This window comes from Serinus canaria, chromosome 2 (assembly GCF_022539315.1).
Source record: "Serinus canaria isolate serCan28SL12 chromosome 2, serCan2020, whole genome shotgun sequence".
NCBI classification, from domain to species: domain Eukaryota; kingdom Metazoa; phylum Chordata; class Aves; order Passeriformes; family Fringillidae; genus Serinus; species Serinus canaria.
Window position 1 is genome coordinate 105,004,357 of NC_066315.1, and position 25,481 is coordinate 105,029,837.

General features: G+C 46.6%; 2 protein-coding genes across 3 annotated transcripts in view; one reads left to right on the plus strand and one right to left on the minus strand.

The window, feature by feature from the left end:
- Nucleotides 1-172: 172 nt before the first annotated feature.
- On the minus strand, nt 173-24,087 carry LOC127059259 (elastin-like). The gene is made up of 5 exons (XM_050971026.1): nt 21,849-24,087; nt 17,264-21,769; nt 16,985-17,090; nt 6,078-6,217; nt 173-1,070 (listed from the first exon to the last, which is right to left on the minus strand). The coding sequence occupies exon 1, from the start codon at nt 24,085-24,087 to the stop codon at nt 22,552-22,554; it is 1,536 nt and encodes a 511-aa protein (XP_050826983.1). The 3' UTR covers nt 173-1,070; nt 6,078-6,217; nt 16,985-17,090; nt 17,264-21,769; nt 21,849-22,551.
- Nucleotides 23,358-25,481, plus strand: part of CABLES1 (Cdk5 and Abl enzyme substrate 1) — a 70,914-nt gene continuing 68,790 nt past the window's right edge. Inside the window, exon 1 of one of the 2 annotated variants that reach the window (XM_050970760.1) lies at nt 23,358-24,051. In XM_050970760.1, coding sequence (XP_050826717.1) covers nt 23,537-24,051 — 515 coding nt within the window. In that variant the 5' untranslated portion in view covers nt 23,358-23,536. The remainder of the gene's footprint in view (nt 24,052-25,481) is intronic. The other variant, XM_030227620.2, reaches the window with a different exon arrangement.

Sequence of the window (25,481 nt, forward strand, 5' to 3'; positions counted from 1 at the left end):
CAGTTGTGGGAAAAGATAAAGAGATTAAATACAGTCTTTGAAATTACATTCCTAATGACTCACCATTTCAGAGAGCTTGGGAATTTAAGCTGCAATTGAAAAGAAGCATAAAATGAAGAAAAGCTAACATTATCTTGGATAATGTGTATCAGATAATGAGTTGATACTCTTTTAATGTTGAACAGATGTCCTAGAAGAGACAATTATTTTAATTCAAATTTTCTTTTACTTAAGACGGTTTGCAAAAATACAGGTCCCCTCTCACACAAATGTAAGGATGAATATAATTAGAATCAAGATGCTATAGCTGCAAGTCAGAAAATCTAATTTTCAATTGCTATTCCATGGAAATATCCTGCATCTCAAATTGTAGTAGTCTTACACTTTGGAACAATAGAGCAAAATTTTCCATTAAATGAAATATAAAATAATTGAGTTTGAAATATTAGACTTCTTGAAGTATTTCACTCTGCCCTAGCAATCGAACTTATATCATTACTGTCAAATTAATAGAAGCAGGCAAGAAACTCAAACTCATCATGACAACCCTCTCTTAAATCACTGCACTCTTTATATGTGTTTCTGAAGTGTTTTTCTTGCTGGATATGAAATGAATACTTTCCAGGTTGCTAGCCTGCCAAGCACACTCTATTAATTGCTAATAGATCAGTAAATGCTTGGCAAACCATTCAGAGAAACCAATGGGACTTTTGAAGTTTAATCCTAATAATTTGACTTCAGCAAAGAAGAAAAGAAATGTAAAATGTTGTGAAGTATGTTTTTTTTAGCCATACTTCTCTCTACTTCTTTTTTCTTTTTCAGTAATAGAGAAGCACATGAAATCATTGAAAATATGATTTTCTTCTTCTCAAACTTGTGTTGTAAGAGGGGTGGTGTGAGAAAGCCTTTTTTATTCCTCAGCCTCTGAGTGTTGAGAAAGAATATTTTCTTAGCAATCCTGGAAAAGTACTGTGCATTCCCAAGAAAGGAATTGCATTTATGTCTCATCTGCTCCATCTTCTGCTGTGGTTAACAGAGAGCATTGAGCCAGGGATTGGTGGCACTTCACCCTAAGGATAAGCAAAGGAGGCTTTTGTGAAAATTTTGTCGAGACATTAAATGGTCGTGTTGTTCTGATACAGTATTGTGGAAATACATTACTTATTTCACAAGTCATTAAACCTGATCAGTATTTCTTTTAAAAGACAGGTATGTGCTGTGGAGACTGGTGGTTTCCAGGCAGTGCCAGCTCTTTGAAGTTACTGCGTGTATGATTTTCTCACAGAACTGGGTTCATTTATAAAAAGGCATTTATGTTAAAGCAAATGTGAGCTGGCACTGAAACAATTGCTATTAAAATATATTTCCCTTTGCGATGTCAACAATTTCCAACTCAGAATATATAAAAATAGCTGTCATGGGCTTTCTCAGAAGAAAACTTCTGCAGAATCTGCTTATCCTAGGACTGATCTGGGAAGGACGTGAGAATAGGATCAGTAAGATTTAAGGCATTTGTTACTCAGAGAGGCTACAAATGGTTATTCCAAATGGGTCTGTAGACTTGACGTGACCTATTCTAGGGGCTCTCACCCATGTCCCCAAAACCCATGGCAGCTCTTCTACACCCAGCAAGGACACCCATGAGCTGTAGCACACACTGAGTCATTCCAGAGGGAGCTGCCTTCAATATGCAGTTATGAGACTCAGAGGAGACTCCCAAAACCAAACATTTCTTCTTTCTGCCAGTCTAATTTGCTACCTAGAGGCAGCACCCTGCTTTATTTTGTTCTTCAAGTTCTAGATATACATCCATTTCCAGGAGCAAAACTGATGCTTGCCTGCCAAGGGCCATCAAGGGCCTGCACTCCTGGTGGTGAAATCTTTTCTCTCACAATTCCCCATCTCTCCCACAATTCTGGATTCAGGCTTTCAGCTCAGACTGGAAGTGTTTTGAAAAGGGGCCCTTATTTCTAAGGGCAAGAGACTCAAGATGCTCTAAAACGTGATGGAGTGCAGCACTCCGAAGGCGAGGTGCAGTAATTCACATCCCATTGCAGAAAGCTCAGATATAGGAGGGGTAACAGCAGAGAGCAACTCATGTGGAGGGAGCTTTGTGTGAAAATATTTCATTTTCTCAAAGAAGCATGTTAACTTTAGGATGCTCCAAGACCATTTTGGTCAGATCCTGGCCTACTCTACTGCCACTTTCAAAACTCACCCATCTGTAAAAACCTACTCTAGGAGCTTTCCTTGTGCCATCATGCAGGTGATGGCTGTTGAATCAAATGCTTCAAACTGGCGTACTGTATTTTAAATCCTATTGCCTCTTTGCTGTGTTTTTAGCACTGAGACAAATGGAACTAAATTTTTTGTATAGATTTATGCTATATAGTAGCCAAGAATAAACCATGCAAGTGGAAAAATATCAAGGATAGAGTGTAGAAAAGTAAGATAATGTGATTATGTGTGTGGCTGCTGTCTTTGCAGTACTCAAGCAGAATGTCTGGTGCTCTGCACATCTCTCATTTTTTTGAAAGCTAAAAAAAAATCAAAAACATAAAAGACCTGCTATTCCTTGGCCATGGCTGAAGATGAAGGGAAGAATTTTTCAGGGAGGATTTCCAAGCTCCCACTCACTAGCCTATTCAATTTTTTAAGGCTTTGGGATAATACAGACTCATTTATTGCTCAGAAGTGGCCTGCTTGAAACTTTATATCAAGGAGGTTTGATGAATTTTCAACATGTGAAATTCCAGTGTTTTCCTGGCCTACTGCCAGCACTTCTGAGGTCTTCCTCTTTTACTGCTTATGTGTGTGCAATCAGGTATTTTGGTTGTGTTTTCAGACCATTCCCCTTTCCTATTTTCATTGCTGCACTGCTTTTGAGGGTCCTGAACTCATCACCAAGCCCACAGTTGTTGTATCAACAAAGCTGCAGCCCCTAAAATCCAAAGATTGTATAAGTTTCTGCTTTTACTTAAGCAAAGCTTGCAAAGTGACCTGAGAGGACAAAAAGGCTTTCAAATGCCAGACCCAGTGTTGTTATGTGACAAAAGGCAGGGAGACCCTGATGACCTCACTGGGGACGTGATCACTCCCTGCCCTTTGCTGGACTGTCCCAGGGAAGCCTCAGCCCCATGGGCCAAGGGTGATATCCATCAGGATGAGACAAGAGGAGAGGCTCACCTGAGGGCTTTGGCACATTATGGGGTGCAGGGGAACAATGTCTTGGGATGCAACAAATTTAGAGGATGTTATGGGGAGGAATCAGAAGTGGCAAAAGGGAGGGATTGTGGTGGCTTCAGGGATAAAGAATAGGTGAGAGTTAAGGGAGATAAGAGACCAGTCAGTGCCCTTGTCTGGCCATGCCCTGTACCTCATTGCTGCCACCTGTCCTGTCTGCTCAACAAACTGTGTCCAGCCACATCCCTGGGTAGAGGCTCCCTACTGCTGCTGGCAGGCAAATGGAATAGGTGGCTTGGGAGACAGATATCAAAGCAGAAGTATTCTGGCCAGATATTTCTCCATCCCTACCTGTAAAACAGGAGGAGCTGGCTACTGATCCAGGCCAAGCACAGGGGAGAGTGTGAGGTCTGGAGTCCACTGTGAGACCTGTCTGCATATGTGTGTGTGTCCAAAGATTGATAAGGGCATCCAGGGCCAGCTGCCAGGTGGGCTGGGTGTCCATGCCTGGTTACAGGAGGGGTCCATAGCCTCGTGTAGGTGTTTGTCTCTGCACATGAGTGGGGCTGGAACCCTCTGGGGGCTCCTGTGCCCCCAGGTGCCAGTAAGTGCTGGATAGATTGGACAGATTGGATATATGAGGACAGTTCCTGCTCACATGGTGTGTCTGCATGTATTTCCAACACACAGACCTGTCTGTGGATCAGATACATAGAGGGACAGAAGTAAAACTGTTGTGCTGTTTGTGCAAGTGCTGTGTTTTCTAGGTGTGCTGGTTTTGACTGGGATAGAGTTGGTTTTTTCAGTGTAGCTCGTGCAGGGCTGTGTTTTGGATTTGTGTTGAAAAGAGTGTTGAAAACACAGACATGTTTTTGTTGTGCCTGAGCACCGCTTACACAGGGTCAAGGCTCCTGTGCTCCTCACTGCAGGCAGGAGCCCAGGATGCACAAGGAGTTGGGAGGGGTCAGCTGATCCCAGCTGACCAAGGGTGCATTCCAAACCATATGGCATCATGCTCAGCATGTGGAGCTGGGGGAAGAAGGAGGAAGGGAGGGATGCTCAGAGTGATGGAGTTTGTCTTCCCAAGCTACCATCAGGTGTGATGGAGTCTGGCTTTCCTGGAGGTCACTGGACACCCACCAGGCAGGAGTGAGTGAGTAGCTGAGCTGCCAGCTGGGCTTTAACCACCACACTGGGTGGTGGTGGTGTGGGGCCACATGTATACAGGGTTTGAGTTTGTGCCAGTTTGGAATTCATACTCAACCTGCCTACAGACTATTTTACCTGCTGGGCTGCTGAATCCAGTGACCTCCAAACCCACATGCCCAGGTCTCTGCTCTGCTGAAGGCAGTGGGAATAAATAAGTGGCCTAAGATGAGTTTTAGACTATTGGGGTTTCTAAATGAAGGATTTTTTTCTTATACAGGGAAGGCTTACAGACACATGGGGTCCACCCATTCTCTGCTGGTGGCTGCTCAAGGACCTGTACAGGGGAAAGCAATTTCTGACTGCTGCACAGCCACCATGAAAAATTAGAGAAACAAACTATGGAGGGAGAAACTTCTAGCTGCCAGTAGTGTAGAGGGTGCAGCTTCTCCCATCAAATTTAACTAATGCAAGGCCATGCCTCCAGGATGGCCGTGCCTGCGGATTTCATTCTCTCATGCTGAGAGGGATTGCTCAGCTTCCAGCTCAAGATCATAAGATACATGACCTGGGACTGCAGGTCCCTCCCACTATCCAGTTACCAGGAATTTTCCAGTAAATGAGACTCCATAAGGAGGTGTCAGTGATAAAAGCCAACCTGAGAAGAACCCTCTCAGCATCAGCACTGAGCACACTGATAAATCATTTAGCCCAGCACCTTCTCAATGCCAGCCTCAAAGCAGCAATATTTACATAAGTTTCTCAAGCCCATGCACAGCTGGTCTCTGACTGCTCATACTCTGAGACCTCTCAGCATGAACAAGAAGTGCCCTGGGTGGGGGAACAGCTCAGACTTTTCACAGGGACAGTTTGCATGGTTAGCTTTGGGTACTAAACAGTGCAAAATACAGCAGAGAGTATTTCCTACGAGTCTGGGAAATCTGACCTAATTCTAAACAAGCATCTGTTTGCTCCAAGCATCAAAACCATGAATAAGCACAGTGAAACCCTTCTTCTGAAAGCAAAGTGATGGAAAGATTTCAAACCCTTTAAAATCCCCCGAGACCCTTCAAAATTCCCTTTCAGACCCTGCATTGTGGTATCAAGTAGAAATGTCACCTCAGTACCTGCTAGGATGACAGGGTTGGGTTGGCTGTGATGCTGTTTGGAACACCTGAGCCACTGCCCAACCGAGCAGAGACAGGAAATTGTACAGGTGATGCCTCATGTCCTCCCACCAGGATAGCAAACAGCACAGTGGAAGCAGGTCAGCCTTATCTCCTTGTCTGCCTTTTGGTCCCAAGTGGGACAGTTTCTCTCCTGCAAGCATTGCTATGTCTGAGTAGTTGGTCCACACTCTCACTTTCCCTTAAAAACGTAACCTTTTTTAAGCCATGCATTGATACAGGGCAGTCCTAGGAGATGCATCATCAAAGGAGATGCACACACAGCTGGGGCTGTGACAGGGTCCTGTGCTGGAAATTTCAATTGCAGCCTTAGGTTAAAAAAAAAGAAAAGAAGCATTAATTCCTGATTTCTAATCTTTTGCATGAAGGAGGCAATAGCAAACACAGAAAAAAAAGCCCAAATTCAACCAACCAACCAACCAACCAACCAACCAACCAAAAAAAAAAACCAAAAAAACCTCACACAAAACCCACAGGAAAAAAATCCCAACAAATAACAACAAAAAAGGAAGCAATAAACATATCACTTCCATAAGGCTGTTCCTGGGGCCTTGGGTTTACCTGATGGTGTTTTTGCAAGTTGGGCGTCCAACATCATCTGGCCACCTCTTTTTCTCTATACTGTAACCTCATGTTTGCTTCTGTTGGAGCTGTGCTTCTGCAGGTGCTTTGATAGGCAGAAAGGTCACTCAGAGTCCTGCCTGCAGGGTGGGGACAGGCATCTGTCACCATCTGCATCACACTGTATTGACATCCACCCCCCACATTCAGGTATGACTGTGCTACAACAAAGCAGGAACACCCTCTGCCTCCAGCAGCTGTACCAGCAGGAGTGTGGAGTACATCTCTACATGATAGTCCCTCAGCAGAGACCACTTTCAGCCCCACTGACATTTTCAGCTTCTAGATGGGTGTGAGTAAGGATTTTATTCTACCCAACAGCCTCATGATAAGAAAAAAAATTAAAACTTGGAGGAGTATAGTAATTTAAAAGTCATAACACAGACTCTGTGGATAATGCACCAGCTGCATGGGGTAACACGGAGCCCAGAACAACACTGCCAGGGCCCAATACCAACATGCAATTTTCCTTGCAAGTATTTTGTCCCATTCTGCAGCATACTGCATACCTCAGACTGTTACCCCTTTTTCACAAGGCACCCATCTCCCTGGCTTGTGCCTGTATGCCAATCTCCTCTCTAATGCCAGAGCATTTCTACCTTGCCTGAGGTCTCTTCCCCGAGACTGGGAAGGAGAAAGACCTATGGTCCCTCACCTCTTCCTCTGCTTAGATAAGCAGTTCCCTCTTCTTAGTTTAGTTCCTTGGGATAGCAGAGCAGCCATGAACATGGGGTCAGGGAGTCTCAAGAGACAGGGGAGACCCCCTTCTCCATCCTCCTGTGCCCCTTGGGGAAAGAGGGAGATATATTGGGAGTGAAGTTAAGCCCAGGAAGAAGGGAGAGATGGGAGGAACGTGTTCTAAGACCTGGATTTTATTTCTCATTACACTACTCTGACTTGATTAGTAATAAATTAATTTCCTGGAGTCAAGCCTGTTTTGTCTGTGATAGCAGTTGGTGCATGATCTTTCTGTCCTTATTTTGACCCATGAGCTTTTCTGTATATTTTGTTACTTTTTATCTCCCCCGTCCAGTTGAGGAGGGGGGTGTTAGAGCATCTTTGATAAACCCCTGGCATCCAGCCAGGGTCAACACACCACAACCTCTAACTGGGCATGCTGTAAGCAAAGGAACAAGGATCTCTCCATCCTCCACCTAATATTCAGTCTGCTCCCTCAGCAGGTAAATAATTCTGGAGCAGGGATTTCTAAAATGTGTGCCAGGGAGATGGACAGTGAATCACAGAGGTCAAAGTAAGCAGTCAATACAGTGACTCAAAAGCAGAATGGTCTGGCACAATCTGTTCCACACCAGCACACTGAGCATCCATTCATGCTGCAGGAACAGTCTTCCTCACTCAGAGACAGACCCCAACAAACCTCCCCTTTCACCTTGGTGGAAATTTTAAGAATGGAAGGCAGCAGTAGGAAGAACACCTCCACTAAACCACTGCTGTGACTTGAAGAAAAAGTCTAGAAAAGAACAAAGTGTAGCAAGCTGTTCTTCCTGCAGCACAGCATCCCAGCTTCCTGAAGTTCAGAGATTTCTTGTACCAGAGGTTATTCACTGGACCATCATCTGAATACAAAGCTTGCTCTCACCCTCCATGGAGGAGGAAGGTTTGTTTCCATGTGAAATAAGCAGATATCTTAGTGGAAGTGAACATAATGTGTCCAAGGGACTGTGCCACCTCATATGCCCCAGCACCAAGGTTCATCAGCATCCTGCCATCCTGCCAAATGCTTGTGCAGCTTGGAGTCAGCTAAAAGCTGCGAGTCAATAGCAGGATCCCTGTGCTGTGCATTAAAGGAAATATTTCCATATTTTCCTTTCAGATTGTGTTGAGATTGCCTCTATGCCATGGGCCTGACTGGTAATGCATGCTCACAGCAGAAAAAACCCAATGTCAGGTGATGTGGAGTTCCTTCCAGGTCTTGCTTTCTGTCCCTCAAGCAGAGGGGATGAGCCGTAGTCCAGCAATAACTTGCAGCCAAGGAGAGGGAGCAGGCGAGCCAGCAGATGCTGACAGTATCACAGTGACTGGTGACCCACCTGGAGGTCCCAGGAGGATCTCAGGAGGTGCAATGCTCAATTGTAAGAGGTACTTTTCTCCCTAACAACCATAATGCCAGCTTGGGGCACTGCTGCTTTCCACCAGCTGAGCTAATGTTACGAGTATAGACTGTTTCCTAAAAAATCCTCAGGGAAAGTAATCTCCTGCCATTATGCTGAGGAGGAAGAGGATGCAGTCCTCAGAGAAGCCCTGCTGGCAGCTGAAATCTGTCCACCAGACTTTACCAGCTGGATTAGGACAGGCAGGGAAAGAAGAGGGTTTCCCATAGCCCTTCCTCTCCTCGTTTTGGCACGTGCATGGCTCCAGACACAGGCTTGGATCTGTGAAGGCTAAAATTTGGTTTTAATCACGTCTCTAAGAGAATATAACAAAAAGCTGTTAGCCTATTTGTTTGCGGTATGAATAACTAATAAGTAATAACTAGCAAATACCAACCAAAACTGAAACTGTTGTAATTAACCACTGTGTAACAGAGATTTTGGTTCATCATCACAGTACTTTTAAATTAGGGGGTTATCTGCACATAAATTGTAAGTGTTATTTAGAAAGGGAGTAATCTTAGAACAACTTGATTTGTTCTAGGAACACATTCTGGAAGTCAAATTTCTCTTTATTTACAGACAACCAAAATGAAAATATTATGTCTATTTTCATGTGACAGGCTTGGAAAACAAAAACAGTCACAGGAAAAGCATTTGTGATGGAAAGTTACTGTCCTCTCACTGGGACTTCTTGGACTGTGAGAAAAGACAGAAATGGGAGGGAAGGAATATATATATATATATGTGTGTGTGTGTGTGTGTGTGTGTGTATGGGTGTGTGTATATATAGAGTATATATTTACCAATATATATTTAGTGCATGTTTATTTATATATATTTATATAGAGAACTAAGAATCACAATGTTAGGAAAAACAAAATGAGTATTTTTAGTTGACATGAGAATAAATAATATTGTTTCTTAGGCTGGAAGGGAGCAATGTGTGCACACAAATGCACGCATCCCTGGTGGGAACTGGAGGCCTGAACTATTGTAGTTTTGATGATGGCACAAATAGAAGACAACTAAATCCAGGCTCCGGCTGCCACCATAGGTCATGTTCTGCAGACAAGAAGGGTGGCTGGGTATGGACAAGCATGGTGGGGGAGGCTGCAGTTCTTCCCCAAGTTTCCCATGCAAAACCTTCAGAGGAGATACCTGTTCTATAAAGACCTTATACATGGCACTCTGTGAATGTGGAAAGTGACTATAGGGACAATTATCATACTTGTCTCTTTTCCCTGTAGTAAGGAACATCTCTAAGAGGGAGAGACAGAGAGAGGGGGGAACGGAGAGAGAACCAGCAGCTATCTCACTCAAACTCCTTTGCTCTGCTGCACCCTGTATTTCCCCAGCTCTGATTAAGCCAGTCCCAACAAACACCAGCCCTGACCTCGCTTCTCCTTCCATCAGCCCCGGGGGCTCAGCCCCTCTACAAGGAAAGACAGGAAAAGAGAGAGGCTGTGGCCCAAAAAATCAGCATGTCAAAGCATCAGCCAGTGCTTTTGTAAATGAAAAGGAAGAGCCATTGGATACCCCCTGAGAGGCCAGGGGATGCTCAGAGCCCATGTGCGTGCACAGACACGGTGCCACCTGCCCGGGTGGGTGCGCAGCGGGCAGCGAGGCGAACCTCACGGGCAGCAATGCTGCCTGACTTGTGGAGAACAAAACCCTCCACCAAGCCTTCCAGAAAAGAAAACAAAAGCCTTGAACAAACCATGCCCAGGCCATTTCAGCCAGCAACAAAGCTAACAAGCAAATCAAACAGAGAAATATCCCAGCAGACCTCAGCTGGCTGAACAAACAAATGGAGAAACTCAGGTTCCAAAGAGCAGGAGAGCTGGGTTATGAAACAAGATTTTTGATACAAAAGGAAGCTTACAGCTATCGCTGGTGATTAGACATGGAAGAGAAAGGTCACTCTGGGTGTTAGACCACACTTCACACACACACACAACACACACACACAGAGGTTATTCAATCAATATTTGTCCTGGAATCACATGCGGCAGAAAAAATTTCAAGTGAATGGTCAGCAGAATTTAATGCTCACATTCATTCATGTTGTGGCCTTGGATGAACATGTGTTTTTATACCCAGCACAACCTAAGCTTTAGAATCCAGGAGGTTTTTAATCTAAATACAGGAAAGTCTTGGAATTAAACACTACATTTGTATATGCCTTTCGATTACATTTTCAGCCGGACAGGAACACCTCACTTACAATTTTAGAAAGGGATCTGTGATAGGAGGGAGATTATTTGAATCTCCAAGTTCTAGAACTAACAGGAAAAATAATTCAGTTAATGCTCCAGAAAGACAACACTGCCCACAGAAAACTCCCCAAATCAGAAAGGAGGGACTTATTCCTTACACCACTGTGTTCTCCGGCCATGCTGCTGTGCTGGCATTAGAGGTTTTATTTAGGGTCACAGCAGTAACAGCAGGAAGATATAATCCTCTGATGAACAAGCAGCTGTTACCCCCTGCCTTTGAGAAAATGATGATCTCAGGTTGAGGATACTGTTGCCTTGAATCATCATATTTTTTTATCCCCCTGTGAGTTTGTCACAACAGATTGTTTGCTTATATTCAGATCATAAGGCCGTGGCTCAATTTCTCCCCTCAGCAAGAGTTAAAGGAAATTTGACCGCAGGTGCCCTAACCACAGACTTTAGAATTTGGGTGCAAATAATGATGATTGAAACACAAACAAGCAAAACAAAGACACAACCCTATTGCCTAGTGACTTAATTACAAAGTATTTGTGAGGCACAGTAGAACATCCAGTTTGGGTTATGATGTACCTGATGGGTGGCATTCAGAAGACTGTCACCAAGGCAGGATGCCTCTAAGTCCTTCAAATAGTGTCACTGTGACTGAAGCAGCATATTCGTGCTCTCTAAGATTGCAGAGGGGTTAATTTCAGCTGCACAGGGGATAGCCTTGGAGAGGAGAGCCCCAGTGAACATCACAGAGAGATGTTACAGAACAAAGGCAAATACAGGGTGGCTGCTTCAAGGCAGAAGCTTTCGGGGAGAAGTTTCTTTTAATATCCTAGCTGGAAATTCACTGGAAAAACAGCTCCATTGGCCCTGGTCAGGAAGAAAGAGAGGGCAAAAATTATGTTCCTCTGGCAGTCGGTCCTGATGAAGCTCCCGTGCTTCAGCTCAGGACAAAGTGTTGCCACGTCCTGCATCCAGTGGCTGTGCTTTCTTCCTCATGCAGCTAACGCGAACGAAATAAAGCCGTGAGTTGGTCACACTGCCCTAAGGATCGCTTCGATGGACTTCAAAGAGCCTGCTGAAATCATCTGCTGTGCGCGCAGTGCCACTCTGCTGCCAGAGGAGATGCTGCAGGAGGGCAGGGAGCAATCCCAGGTCCGGCACCACGTCCCGTTTCTCTTGCACACCATTTTTCTCCACCTGCGCACCTCCTCCCCTCTAAAAACACCCTCAGGGAAGTGCCGATGACCCACACGGGTGCTGTCTGCGGAGAGGACACTGCCGATTCAAAGCGGGACACGCTGGCACAAAACAGGGTTTATCCTGCAAATGGGCTGGCAGGTTTCACACGGGGATTTGCTCTTTCTAGGTTTCACCCACACGAGGCTATAGAATTCGTATTTTGTAACACTTGTAAGGGAATATTCAAAGCGGAGAGGGAAAACAAAGATTGTCCATGAATGTGATTTGTTACCCTCTGGGATTTGGCTCTCACTCTGTTTGGCATGGAGCACTACAGAGCCCTATCTCACTGCTTCTCTGGCTCTACACTGGGGCAAAACTGCACAGATTCAGGCACAATTAAAATTATGTTTCATGGGAGTCACTCCATGCCCTGTAATGTATTTCCTTAAATAGCCACAACTTTGGCCTAAAATTACTTGGCTTGATGCCCTTTAGAAATGCCCACTTCAGAAACAATTGCAAGCTGAATTTGAGCATTTGAAGGTCTGGGACAGACTACCCTACATGCATTTGTCTTCCTCTTACCTTCATGGGCCATCATCCTCCTGCTTCTCTCTGCAATCCAGGTATATCGTACAGAGCAATAAAAACAACATATCCCTCACCTATCTCATTCTATGGGCAAGCAAATACTAAAGGCTCAAGACCAGCAGATGGCTGTTCAAACAAATTCAGGTCTTATCAAGCCTAGAAAGCATTGACACACCCATGTTTTCACTGTGTGGCTCTCCTGTGAGCTGCAAGGGCTGATCTGAAGACAGAAACTACAATTTGTTTTTTCCAAGGGCAGAGTATGATTGATGATACAGTATCAAATAGTGCATTTGGTCCATGGAAATGCTGATTAGGTGTCAGGCAGTTTAAAATTGCTATGAATTCTTAAGAACAAAAATAGGGAGAGGTGACAACATGTCATTACTGTTTGGAGCAGCATGAAATTTAAACTAGGAAATTTCTTGATGTTAAACAGAGGAAATTCAACACTAATTGAAGTTCTGCCATTTTCAAGCATTTCTCTATAGCCTGTTCCTCCTGGTTTTTTTGTTTTTTTTTTTTTTTCCTCACAGGTGTAAACAAGCTTACACCTCCCAAAATACACAATCACTCAGGTGAAACTGTACAGGCAGGTGGCACCTCAAGGGCTCTTGTGAGCTGCTGAGGTGGTCGAAAACACCAGTACCATGTAAATCAGCAAAGACAACTCCTGAAATGTGCTTCAAGTTTCTCAACGCCAAGTGTCAATCCTACCACAACATGACCAAAAACCTCCTTGCATGTTTTCACTGCTGCCTTAAACATAAAGGTTTCTTAGGCACCTTTAGGATTTTCTTCTTAGGGCCTCCTCACCACACTCTTCCCTAAGGGTGACAGGGGAAATGGCACTCACAAATGGTCCCCACACCTGTAGCATGTTTATGTCCCACCCTGACCCCCTCAGAACCTCAAGCAGGGTGCAAGAGAAGCTGTGTTGGTTTAAGAGCAGCAGTGAGGCAAACCAGGGCTATGCCAGCAGATATAGAACAAGATGGAGATGAACCAGGACTAAGAACAGAGCCAGAGAAGGCATTTGAGCAGTGGTTAAGAGGGGTCTTGGAGTGATAAGACCCTGACTGGAGGACACAGCTCTGGCATCCTTGTTTCATTTCTTTGCATTAGAAAACTGGTATTTCTGCACTTCTAGTACTAGATGGAGCCTAACGAGACCACACTTGGGGTTTCATTTACAGACCTACTCTTGATGTACAGGACTTCTGACTCCATTTAACTGTGTAATTCCCCCAATTTACAATCTTGCCTTGAAATCTCAGTTCTAGTGTTCCTCTAACTTCCAGTCTGTTCATTCATTACATGCTGGCAAAGAACTGCAGGTGAAGTTCTGTTTCCCTGATCACTTACAGACATAAAAACTACTTGGCTGGCCACTGCAGCAGCCCAGAGTTAAAAGTAAAGCACAGATACCTTTGATCAGCTTCACATCAGGGAATGAACACTCAGAATACAGATTCAAATAAGTATTCAGCTAGCTGCAGCAATTGCTCTGGTCTCTGACCAACGGCTCAAATTAATGTTTTTGTTCCCCAGAATCCCTTCTTTTCAAGGCATTTCATAGAACTGCAGAATATCCCAAGCTGGAAAGGACTCACAAGGATCACTGAAGTACAGCTCCTGGACCTGCACAGGACAAACCAAGAATTGAGTGCCATGTGCCTGAGAGCATTGTCCAAATGCTTCCTCAGCTCTGTCAGGTTGGGTGCTGTGACCACTTCCCTGGGGAGCCTGTTCCAACCTCTGGGAGAAGAACTTTTTTCTAATATCTAACCTAAACCTCCCCTGACACAGCTTCATGCCACTGCCTTGGCTCCTGGTCACCAGAGAGGAGAGATCAGTACCTGCCCCTCCATTTCCCTTGAGAGGAAGCTGTGCACTGCTAGGAGGTCTCTCCTCAGCCTCTTCTCCAGGCTGAACAAGCCAAATGACCTCAGCCACTCCTCGTACAGCTTCTCCTCTAGGTCCTTCCCCTTGGAGCCTCCTTTGGATGTTCTCTCATAGCTTTGCAACTTTCATATGCTGTGGTGCCCACACAGGGCTCGAGGTGAGGCTGTCCCAGTGCAGAGCAGAGCAGGACAATCCCTGCCCAGCTGGCAATGCTGTGCCTGAGACACCCCAGGACATGGCTGGCCCTCCTGGCTGCCTCATATCCAACTTGCCACCAAGCAAGGCCTTCATGTCCCTTTTCCACAGCACCACTCTGCAGAGTTTCATTCCTGCCTGGACACAAATCCAGGGTTGCCCTGTTCCAGGTGCAAAATCCGTCACTTGTTAAACTCCACACACTTGGGGATTGCCCAGTCTGATGTCACCCCATTCACTTTGCTCTCGAGCTGTGAGCAGTTGCTCACCCATCCCATGATGTTTATAATATTCAAGAGAGTTTTGAAGTTCCAGAGTTTTCTACTAGAAAACATTGTTCCTGCTACAAGTCAACATTAAGACAACATAAAACACTTAAAATATATAACGCAAGACCTTGCTTTTCAGAAGAGATCTGCATTTAGGGCAAACATTAACCTAAAGCCAGACTCCAGTGTGCTCCCTCCCACAGAACAGTACTTAAATCAGGCAGGAGTCCCATTAAAGCCTATGGGATTACACCTGCAGTAAGGTGCTCTTCAAAAGGGAGAGCATCACTAGGCTGCAGCTCTGAGAAGTAACACTGTGCTTGCATGGAGGGTGCAAACAAGCTTTTACTACCTAGGATGTCCTCATTAGTCCTAATGATGGTTTGAATGTGACTGATTGCATCTCGCCTCGTTGGCAGAATAGAAAGGAACTATTTCAATTAGTTTTGAAAATGAGTGAATTTAATTAGAATATTGCAGAATGCTTCATATTTACGGAATATTTAATTTTGTGCTAAACACCAAGTTTTTAGCCAGCATTTTTGTACTCTTGCTACAAAACCCTTTTGCTTTGAAGGAGCTTGTTCCCATAGGAACACAGTCACTCTGGCCACATGGAGACAGCTCAAACATTTCCAAAATCATCCAGCAGAATAATTCTGCTATGTATTCCTTCTACTGCTCTGGTTTGAGTTGTATGTATTATGTCCTTTTATATCTAGTTGAAATTACAATTACATGCTCACAGGGCAAAGTGAAATATATATATGCACATATGCACAAACACACACACACACACACACACAGAGGGAACCAAAATCTTGTTAATTCTTTTTGCTGTGCATCTGAACTATTTCCTTTTTCTTCTCTTTTTCCTGGGGGGATGACCCAAAAACCAGCCATCTCTAAAGACATTGAAGTAAATTAGAACTAAATTGTTCACTTTTACTTTGGAAGAAGGAATCACCAGTGTGTCAAACATCCCAAAAGAAACAACTGCAGATGCACCAAGTTTGTACCAAAAGCCATGCCAGGACAGCTGTACCCTCCTGCTACGTTGCCATTTCTTTCTGTTTCCTTTCTGGCCCATAAGTTTTATTTTGTCATAAGTTTTAGGATGGATCAGACAGATTCTTTCCAGGTCTTACTCTTCCCATGTCTTATTTCTTCACAACTTAATGGATTTATCCTTTCCTTGGTGCTTGAGGAAGCATGAATTTTAGTCTTTCAAGTCGAATGCCATCTCTCTCTTCCCTTACTTTCTTCTACACTTGAATGCTTCATTTATTTAACGACCTCATTGATCTCAACATGAAAATTATTACACCAAGGTGCTATTCAATTTGAGCACAGAATGCAGAAGACTTTGGATCTGTCTTGCCAGGGGATTGCCTTTCCATTTACGTATTTTCCATTTGTTGCTTACAAAACTTTCCTGCCAAAACATTCTGAGGACAAATGTATCCTGTTTAGACCAATTTTCAGCAGCTTTAATTGCTATCAGGCTATTTAAAACAAGTATGTGGCAAGCTGTGGTTATTGGGGGTAGGATTGAGCTGCTGTTTTCCCCTGCAATGGCAGTAAGACATTCCCACCCCACAGGCAGCCCCCTGGTCCTGGCAGACCCCACTGGGCAGCTGGGGCACCCATGGCCATTCCTCTGGAGGTAAACTTGCTCTCCTCCAGCGGGTGGCTGGACTCCCTCCCATTGCAACATGAAGGCAAGTGGGAGGATTTGGGAAGTGGAGGCAGCAGCCCCACAAGAGCACCGCAGCCACGGCCCAGGGCAGCAGGGAGCAGTGAAAGACCTCTGGGGGCTGTGGGAAGCCTGAGACTTGACCTGGCTGGATGAGATCTGCAGCTGGGCACATGATAGATCAGAAGTGCACAGCCTTTGGCAGCTCACAAGTCTGGGGAGAGAGAAGCTGCCCATCATCCTCCTCCCACCCACATTTCCCTGCCACCCAAGTCACTGCCATTTCACCTTTCTTCTCAGGAGCCCAGGCACTTGTGCCAGCTTTTCTGACCACTCTGGAACAGAGGCAGAGCTGACCTGGCTGGGTTTTATCACGTTGGAAATTTGCCAGTGGCAAATATTTAGCCGGGAATATTGCTCAAGGGATCCAGGCAGGATTTGTGCCCTGTCCTGGGGGCAAGGTAAAGTGGCTGCAGACCCTTGGGACTCGCACGCAGATGGCCCAAGGTGACAGGCCACAAAGATGCAGGCGCAGGTTTTATTTCTCCCCTCTGACTGCAAGCTTTCACCAGCCTGCAATGAGCACTGCCCACTGAGGATCTTTCAAAGTTAAAATGGCTCTGAAACCTTCCCTGAAATTTTGGAATGAACCAAGTGTGGTGCTTACGGGATATCGTGTTGCCTGCAGACAGGAAAACGCCGAGCGCAAAAACCCAGCTTCTGCCACCAGAAGTTTTCCGTTTGCTTCCTGCATTCCCCTTGGAGTCACGCTCCTTGAATATTTTTAAGAGGAGGGAAAAAAAATTCCTTTTAACATTTTTTATTTCTTTTTCTTGGATATTAAACATTTCCAGTGAAGCTGAACTTGTAGGAGAGTCTCTGAGACACTCCACCAGCGTGTCCCTCTGGGAACCTTAGATTCTATTTATTCAGTGTTTTTACTCACTGAAGGCTGTGTCTGAGAAGGTGTCAACAGTGTTTTCTTTCTCATCCAGCTCCTTGGGCTGACTGTCCTGTGAACTGGAGGCTTTTCTTACCCTCAGCAACCAGCAAACTGAACGACTTGCTGGCATGAATGTTTCAGAGACCTGCAGCCTGTTTTAAAATTATCCTGAGGTGATTAAAAATTAACAGACACCGACAAAGATGGATGTTCTTCCAGGCTTCCCTCTGAATGTCCAGTGATTCTGTACTTGATTCCAAATTGCCTCAGAATGGTAAAGAACAGGATAAATCATCGCTGTCACTTAATGAAAACCTTAAAACAGCTCTTCTTAGCAACCAGTCACTCTGTTCTACTGCAGTTGGAAGTTGATTTTTACTTACACCACTGCCTAAGGTGATTTCCAAGCAAACAGGACATTTGCCCCTTCCTTGTTTCAATAAAGACCACTCCATTTTGAACCTCACACCTATGTTAACTTATGACTTTGAAAAAAACCCAAAACCCAAACACTGATTTCAAAGAAGAAAACTGCAGGAAGACAAGGACAAACAGAAACAGGGGTTGCTTTCTGTACAAATGCCCACAGTTTTTGTTTTTCAGGGGAGGGAGGAGCTATGTGGCCCTGTTCCCATTTAATCACTCTAGTAGAAGCCAGTAGGAGCCAGCAACAGCCACATTCCAGCTGCAGTTCCTACATGGCCATCTTCCTTGTTTTGTCTAGTCATCCTGCAAGCTCACTGACACATGGGAGAGTATTTCAGCAGCATCCAGTAAAATGGAGCTTCCAGTGTAGTGTGGGTTCTTTAAGGATTCATATTATCTAAAGTGAAAAAACAACAGCAACAACAACAAAAAACCTCTAAGCCAGCTTAAGTTGAATGAGGAACTTCAAAAACTCACGGATGGAAGAAAGAAGTGAGGAGGAATCCATGCTGGGTGTGCAAGCCCTCAGGCCCCCTGCTGTGTGCATGCACATGTTTTTGTGGTCTTTCCCTTGGAGCTCACATAACCATTTTGACCAGTTTTCCAAGAAATGCTTGGCCTGAATCAGATCTAGCATGGATCTAGCAATGAAAAAAATTAAGTATCCTTAGTGAAGGTGCAGTAAATTGGAGTAATGATACAGAGGCCAGTTTCGACTTAACTAGAATGGCCTAAATTCTTTAACAGACAAACAACTATCAAATTGGTTCTACCACCTGTATGTGCACAACCAGCTTATTGATGATCTCAGGAACTCTTCAACACAAACACAAATACCATGCCTGCCACACCTCTGACAAGCAAAATAATTGGCAGGTTGGGTGCCTTGACCATCCACACCTCAGCTGATCTGAGACACTGTTTCATCTTTGCTGAGGGCACCTGCTTCACACACACCACTCCAACCATGATGGTCAGTGCCCACAGATTTCTCTCACTTTCCCACTACTGTATTTGAATTTGGTTTCATGTCAACTTGGTGATGTCAGCACCTACCCTGGAATGATGCAAGCAAAATTAGGTTCTGCACAGAGAGGCAAGCATGGACCAATCCTACCCAAGGAACACTGCTTTTCCAAGAAGGTGACACTCTTCTGACTGTCAAAATTCTACATTTCAATTAGCAAAGGTGACCCTTAACAGGCAAAACATTCAGGCTCCCCAAAAATCACCAGTGAAAAGCACAAGCACTTAGCATTTCTGAGAATCAGGCTAAATTTACAACAGACTGAAGGTTTGGGCCTGGCACTAAAAGAGGTCTCGCTATCCAGATGCAGTATTAGTTTTTGTAAAGAATTTGTACTGTCTTTATCCAATTTCCATTCTTGACTACGGCTCTCAGTGAAACTTGTTCCAATTCCCCCAACTTTTTTTCTGCCAGACACTCCTTCTAAAGACAAGGATTATTAAATTCACATTCCAAATATTTCTCCAATGTTACAACTGCTTTCCCCTTTTGAAGTGCAATTCTTTTGTGCAAAGTAAAGGAAAAAGAAAGTGTTTATAAAGATTGGATTTGGATTGTTTCTCCAAAGTCTTGCACAGCAAGATTAGAGTACTCACAGGCTACAGGCACTCTGCCTGGCTATGGGGATCTGATAGTGACATCCAAGACTACTGGTAATAATGATCTCTGTTCTCACCTACAGGAGCACTCTCACCAGACATCTTTGCTAAACTTCACACAACAGCATTACCTGACTGAGCCTGACAGAAAACAAGAGTGTCACAATTACAAATGCCAATTGCATTTACTCTTTCTTCCCCCTATCTGCCTAGGTCCTGCAGCTCTAACAAGTACCAGTGACAATAAGAAACTTTGTTTTTGTCCCCAAAGCAAGCAAGCACTGTGCAGAAGTCACTCAAGAACTAGCCTGGTGACTCACACTGGTGACTCAGGACTGGTTATTCTCTCAGAGTTAACTCTCAGTAAAACACAAATCTTGCCTCTAACTCAAATCCTGAGCGAAGTTTTCAACTCATGTGCAAAGATAGTTTTTAGCTTGGCCTGACAAACTACTCGGGACCCCAACTTTAGCTCAAGATCTGTGGCCTTTCTGGCTGGCTTTTCACATCCTGCTGGCCACACACTTGCCTTGCAGCAGGACTGCACCCACACCATTTAAACTACGAGGATTCTACACATGTGTTAACATTCCTCTGAGGGCAGGTATGTAGAGGCACTGTTTCTCTAATCTCATTCTGAACACCCACAACCAATGAGTCTCTCTTGCAGGTCTCGGTGCACTGGGTGAAAAAGCCATCATGCTCCATCACTCCCATTACCACTTGTCATCAAACCGTTTACATAAGCCTTTGACCTCTGAAATAAAAACATTTACTTGCACTTGGGTAGAGCTGGTTGGTTGGAAGAGAACTTGGAGAAGGAAATTATTGAAAAAACAGTCACAGAAGCAAGCTTCCAGAATGTGCCTTTTTGGTTTTCCTTTCAACTTTGCTATTTCCTCCAGTCAACCACTGCTTCTCCATCAAACAAAAACAAAAAAGGTTCAACCAGAAAAATCAATTTGTTTAATATTTTCACATATCCTGGAGCACACAGGACTTCTATAGCTCATGCTTTCACATAAAGTTTTGCTAAGCACAGATCAAAAGGACATAAGTAACTGGAAACAAAATTTGTATTATGTTGTGCACATTAATTTAAATTTGCTACTAAACGTATAAATAGAGAACTGGGTATTTCCAATGTGCCAATTATCTTTGTACTGTGGTACCCCACTTGTAATCAAAAACAGCTTCAGACTGGAAAAGTAATTTTCTTCTTGTATGTGGCTTTCTCAAATGGGTTTATTTTCACTTGCAATAGAAGAGATGTTTTAACCAACCTTCAGTGTGATTTTTGGAAAAGACAGTATGCCCCAGAGGCAGCTTGTGCATATTAGACCAGAGCATCTGTTTGGGTCCATGGGAGGATTTAGGCTAGTGGGCACAGACAAGCACTTTGCACAGTGACAAAGTAAGCTCAGCTGGATGAGCCAGGCCTGGAAAGACCTACAATCTCTCCTGACCACTCTAATTTCAATGTAAGCAGTTTGATAGGCTCAACCATTCACACAAATGTTCCTGATAGCAGAGACTGTAAAAAATTATTTTGTAGAATTCAGGTGCCAAAATCATTCAGATGCACAAACGGACAAGGGAAGGGCTAACTTTTTTCTCTGGGTCAGCTGCAGAGTAGCTCTAAACCAGAGGTTGTGGCTTCATTTAAAATAATGCTTCCAACAGATAGAAATTTATCTCATCACAAGAGTAATCCTGTGAAAGGAGAGCACACTTCTGCACTCATAAGAATGTCCTAAGTTAAACCAACCTCTGGAACCCTATCTGGCATATTGGTGGTTGTTCTCTTTCCCTGACCTGTGTACTGTGAGAAGCTGAATTTGGGAAATATACACCAGCACTCCATTGCCATACTGAGTTTTTGAGCTCCAGAGGAAAACACACACTGTTGCTGCTCAGAAATGCAAGAGGAAAAAAATATCCCAGTGTATATCTTACCTGGTTCCAAGGTGGGAGGCCTGAGTTCCATGACCTATTTACCACTTGGTAGTAGTCCCTGGACCAGGGGTAAGCACTTAGTAACATACCAACTGCCAGGCTACAGAGCTGTGACATTTTTCTATGACCCAGGAGTCCTCCTCCAAAAAGTCCTGAACTCTTTTAGAAGTGGTAAAAGAAGCCTGGAACTCCCACAGGAGCCAAGTGCATTAGTGCCCTGACATCTCACTGGTTACCACTGCAGGGACAATGCCTTCAGTGAGAAAAAGGCATTGCCATCAAACGAAGGTGTCAGGCATGAAATTCCTCAGCCTTCCTCTCCAAAACAGAAGTTTGAAGGAACCACTTTGCAACCACAGGGGTACAGAGCATCCTTCCAACAGACGGGACATGTCAGTTAGGCTTTTCTCTGGGGAGGAGAGTTTAGCACTCTGGCCTACCCACTTTCCATCCCAATGATCCATCCTTGACATGCCACAGGGACAGGCACAGAAGTATCCTCTGGTAAGAAAGAAAAAAACAGTGTAAACCTCAAGAAAGCAAGCTGAAATGAGAATGTCCATCTCAAAATAGCACTCACCAACCTCTCCAAGAAGGTGTGATCTGGAAAACATCTCTTTCCTCCATCATTTCCCCTTCCCTTTCTCGCTGCTCCTGCTCAGAATGCTGCCCATGCAGTGTCCCCTACCAAAAAAAGTAGCACACCCCAGAGACTTGGTGCCTAAATTCGGGGGTTGTGGTACTCAGTGTTAGTAGAGGCCCAAGGTTCAGAAGTAAATCCAAGTCACAGAGAGCGATTCTAAGATCTTTGAATGTTCAAAATAACACTTTTGAGAGAAACACATACCTGGCTCCATAGCTTCCTCTAACAATGGGATCAGGTTCTCCTTTCTGATCAATCCTTTTTTCTTTTAATCATCAAATTAGCAAGGTTTTGATAAAATTGTAGGAGACATCACAATATTTTGTGACAGTTTGGGATGGCTTGTGAATCATCCACCAGCTATAACTGGAATGCAATACAAGCCATTGTAATGCTTTATGAAGAAAGCGCGTGTTGCTATCTTGCGACAACCATATGTTCCTCTGTTTGTATGTATCTGTTATCCAACCCTTACATAAGCCGTTGATGAAATTATCATCACAGGACAAGCAGGCTTGTAGCACGGTTGAGTTGATCACAATAAAGTAATGAAGGAATGAAGGAGCTCGATGCTGAGGTGGACTGGCCGCCTGCCTTCGCAAGCCACAGCTGCAGACGGTGCAGACCTGCAGTCATCTGCTCAACAGCCTTCACTTTGGGGACGACACGAATACAGATATTTGGGGCTTGGGCTATATGCCCTTTTGGAAAAGAGTGAAGCAAATGTGCTTTCTCTGCCGCAGGAGAGAGGGAAAGGTTGAGGACGGAGTTGAAGGAAAGACTGGGGAGGAGGTTGCTTTAATATTGAGATGTTACTTGCACACACAGAGGCACTCGCACGCCTCAGATTGCAGCAGGGGCAGCAGGGACCCGGACAGCCCAGGTTTGCCGCATCGCAGAACGCACCGTTGGCATTCAAGCTCATCCCCGGGGGCCGCTCCCCGTCCCGGACTGTCCCCCGTGCCCATCGGGCACTCCCAGCGCCTGCCCCGGGCACCAGCCCCCACCCGGGTAAACCAGCGGGCAGCGCCAGGGCCGCTTGGCACGGCAAGGCTGCATCCCGGTGCCGCTCCCAGTGCTCCTCCCGGTGCCGCAGACGGGCCGGGCCGAGCCGAGCCGTAGCCCTGGGTCCGAGGCGGTCTGTGCCGAGCCCCGAGGGCCATGTGCCGAGTACTACGGGCACAGACTCCACCTTCCCCGGCTCCCGCCCGCCCCCACGCATCCAGGAAGGGAAAAAGAGGAGGAGGGAAGGGGGTGAAAGGGAAGAAAAAAAAAAAGAGAGAGAGAGGTTGAAAGGAGGGAGCTCGCCGAGACCCACCCTTCTCCCTCCTCCTCCGGGCTGCTGGCCGGGCTTTTGTTTTCCTCCAGCGCCCCGTTTCCCACACGTGATTGCCGTGTTATTGCACAGGGCGCTCGGCGGCGCGGCTGCTGCACCTATAAATACAGAGCGGGCGGGCGGCAGGGGCCCGGGGCAGCGCGGCGCGGCCGGGCGGAGCGCACCCCTCGACACCCCCATGCACCCCGCAGGGACCGCGGCGCCCATGCCCCGCCGCCCGCCCGCCTGACGGGCCGGCAGCGAGAGGCAGCGCCCGGCCAGCGGCGAGGGGAGGGGGAGCCGGCCGACAATGGCGGCGGCCGCCACCGCCGCCAGCCCTGGCAGTCCCGCCGCCGGGCCCCTGCCGCCGCCGGCGGAGCCCTGCCCCAGGAAAGCGCCGCAGCCGCCGCCGCAGCCGCCGCCGCCGGCGCGCAGCGACCCCCGCCGCAGGCAGGCCGCGCTCTCCTTCCTCACCAGCATCTCCCTCGACGGGCGGCCCCCGCCGCCGGGCAACGACGGCCCCGCCGCCCGGCCCCGCCAGGCGCAGCCGCCGCCGCGGCTGGGCAGCCCCCCGGCGGCGCCCGCCGAGCCCCCGGAGGAGGAGGAAGACGAGGAGGAGGAGGAGGACGCCTTCGCCGCTGTGCAGGTGCCGCCCGCCGTCTTCCTGGGCGCCGCGGCGGCGGGCAGCCGCGGCCGGCTCAACTCCTTCACGGCGGGGGTGCTGCCGGCGCCCTTCGGCCGCACCAGCCCCCAGGGCAGCATCGGCGGCAGCGGAGAGCTTGGACAGCCCGGCCCCGCCGCCGCCTTCGAGCTGCAGCGGTCCCGGTAAGCAGCGCCGCGGGGATGAGGGATGCTCGGCATGCGGGGATAAGGGATGCGCAGGATGGCGATGGGCTCGGTAAGGGCGGGCACGGCCGCCGGGCAGCCGGGGGAAGCTGTGGGGAGAGGGAGGCCCGATAGCCACCGGGCGGTAGCCTCCCTCCGCTGTGCCGGCTCCGCTGCCGTCCGGCCGGGGGAGCAGCGGCAGGGATGTGCAAGCGTGCAGGGGAAGGTCAGCGGAGGTGCCCGAGCCTCCCAGGCGGCAGCAGCTCGTCCGTCGGTCGGTCCCGCCTGGGCGCGAGTGGCTGAAAGTTTCTCTGCCGCTCAGCAGTGCGGGCGTGCGGCTGCACAGCCGCCGTGCCCGCCGCAGCCCAGCCCAGCAGCGGCTGTCACCCCGCTCTCCCGACTGGTGGCGGATTCAGCCCGCCGTGCTGCCTGTCCTATAGACAGCAGGCTGGGAACCGGCTCAGAGTCAAGCGAGCCGTAGCCAGGTCTGGTAGCCCACAAGGGGGAAGGAAATCTTTGCATCGAAATCCACGGATTACGGTGCGAGCGCATGGTTTAAGCAGCGTCTCGCTACCACCATAAATAAGCTCTTTATCTCCAAGCACTTTGTTCCTCTGGGTCGTTTCTTGCTGCCGGGTACTCTTTTGCCTTTTAATTCCCGAAGGAACAGCCTCACCTGCTTCAGGTCTCAAGCTGAGACTTCTGGCTAAGGAGGTGCAATCATGTAAAATGTGTGAATGCCTGTGGATACAAAATCACCTTCCTTCACTTCCTCAACAACATACTCAGATATCAAAGACGGAGGGGGGGAAGAAGCTGTAGGAAATGACTGTGCTCCCCAAGCCCACATCGGCAGCCACTCCCACATTCCCCGTTTGCCACACTCCCTCCTTGTTTCTCCCTTGGACAAATAGGTAGACTTTGAGTCACATGTTATTGCAAGGGTTTATAAGGGTAATTGAGCATAGTTCGCTGTAGAAAAGTCCCTTTCAAAACCAACCAGCTTGGAGAAATTGGAAGTATTCCAGGGGAAAGTTATCTTAGGTGCATGCCCCACTCTTGGTTGTTTTTTCCACCCCCCCTTCCATCTGGGTTGTATTGGTGGCTTTTTTGAGCCCCTTTTCAGATGCTGTGCTAGAGGGAGCCCCACCTTCCCAAGTAGCATGCCTGCTGGTGAGTTACCACCCTTCTTCTCCCAGTCACGTCTCTCTCAAAACATTTTCTGCATGACAACCCTCTAATTGCTCCATGGATCAACTGCACAGCTGTGCACAACTCATGCATTTTAGTCTGTGATGTGATGCTGCCCACAGCCTTGTAGGGGAGAAGTGACCCACCCACCATGATTTGGGAATTGCTTTTCTACTCTTCAACTAAGCATTCAAGAGACTGGGTTCTTCCTGACCTTCTCCTGAGTGAGTTTGTTATTG

What these genes read in the sequence shown, in the direction of transcription:
- LOC127059259 (XM_050971026.1), bottom strand. Translation starts at nt 24,087, where the DNA reads ATGCCGAGCATCCCTCATCCCCGCGGCGCTGCTTACCGGGACCGCTGC.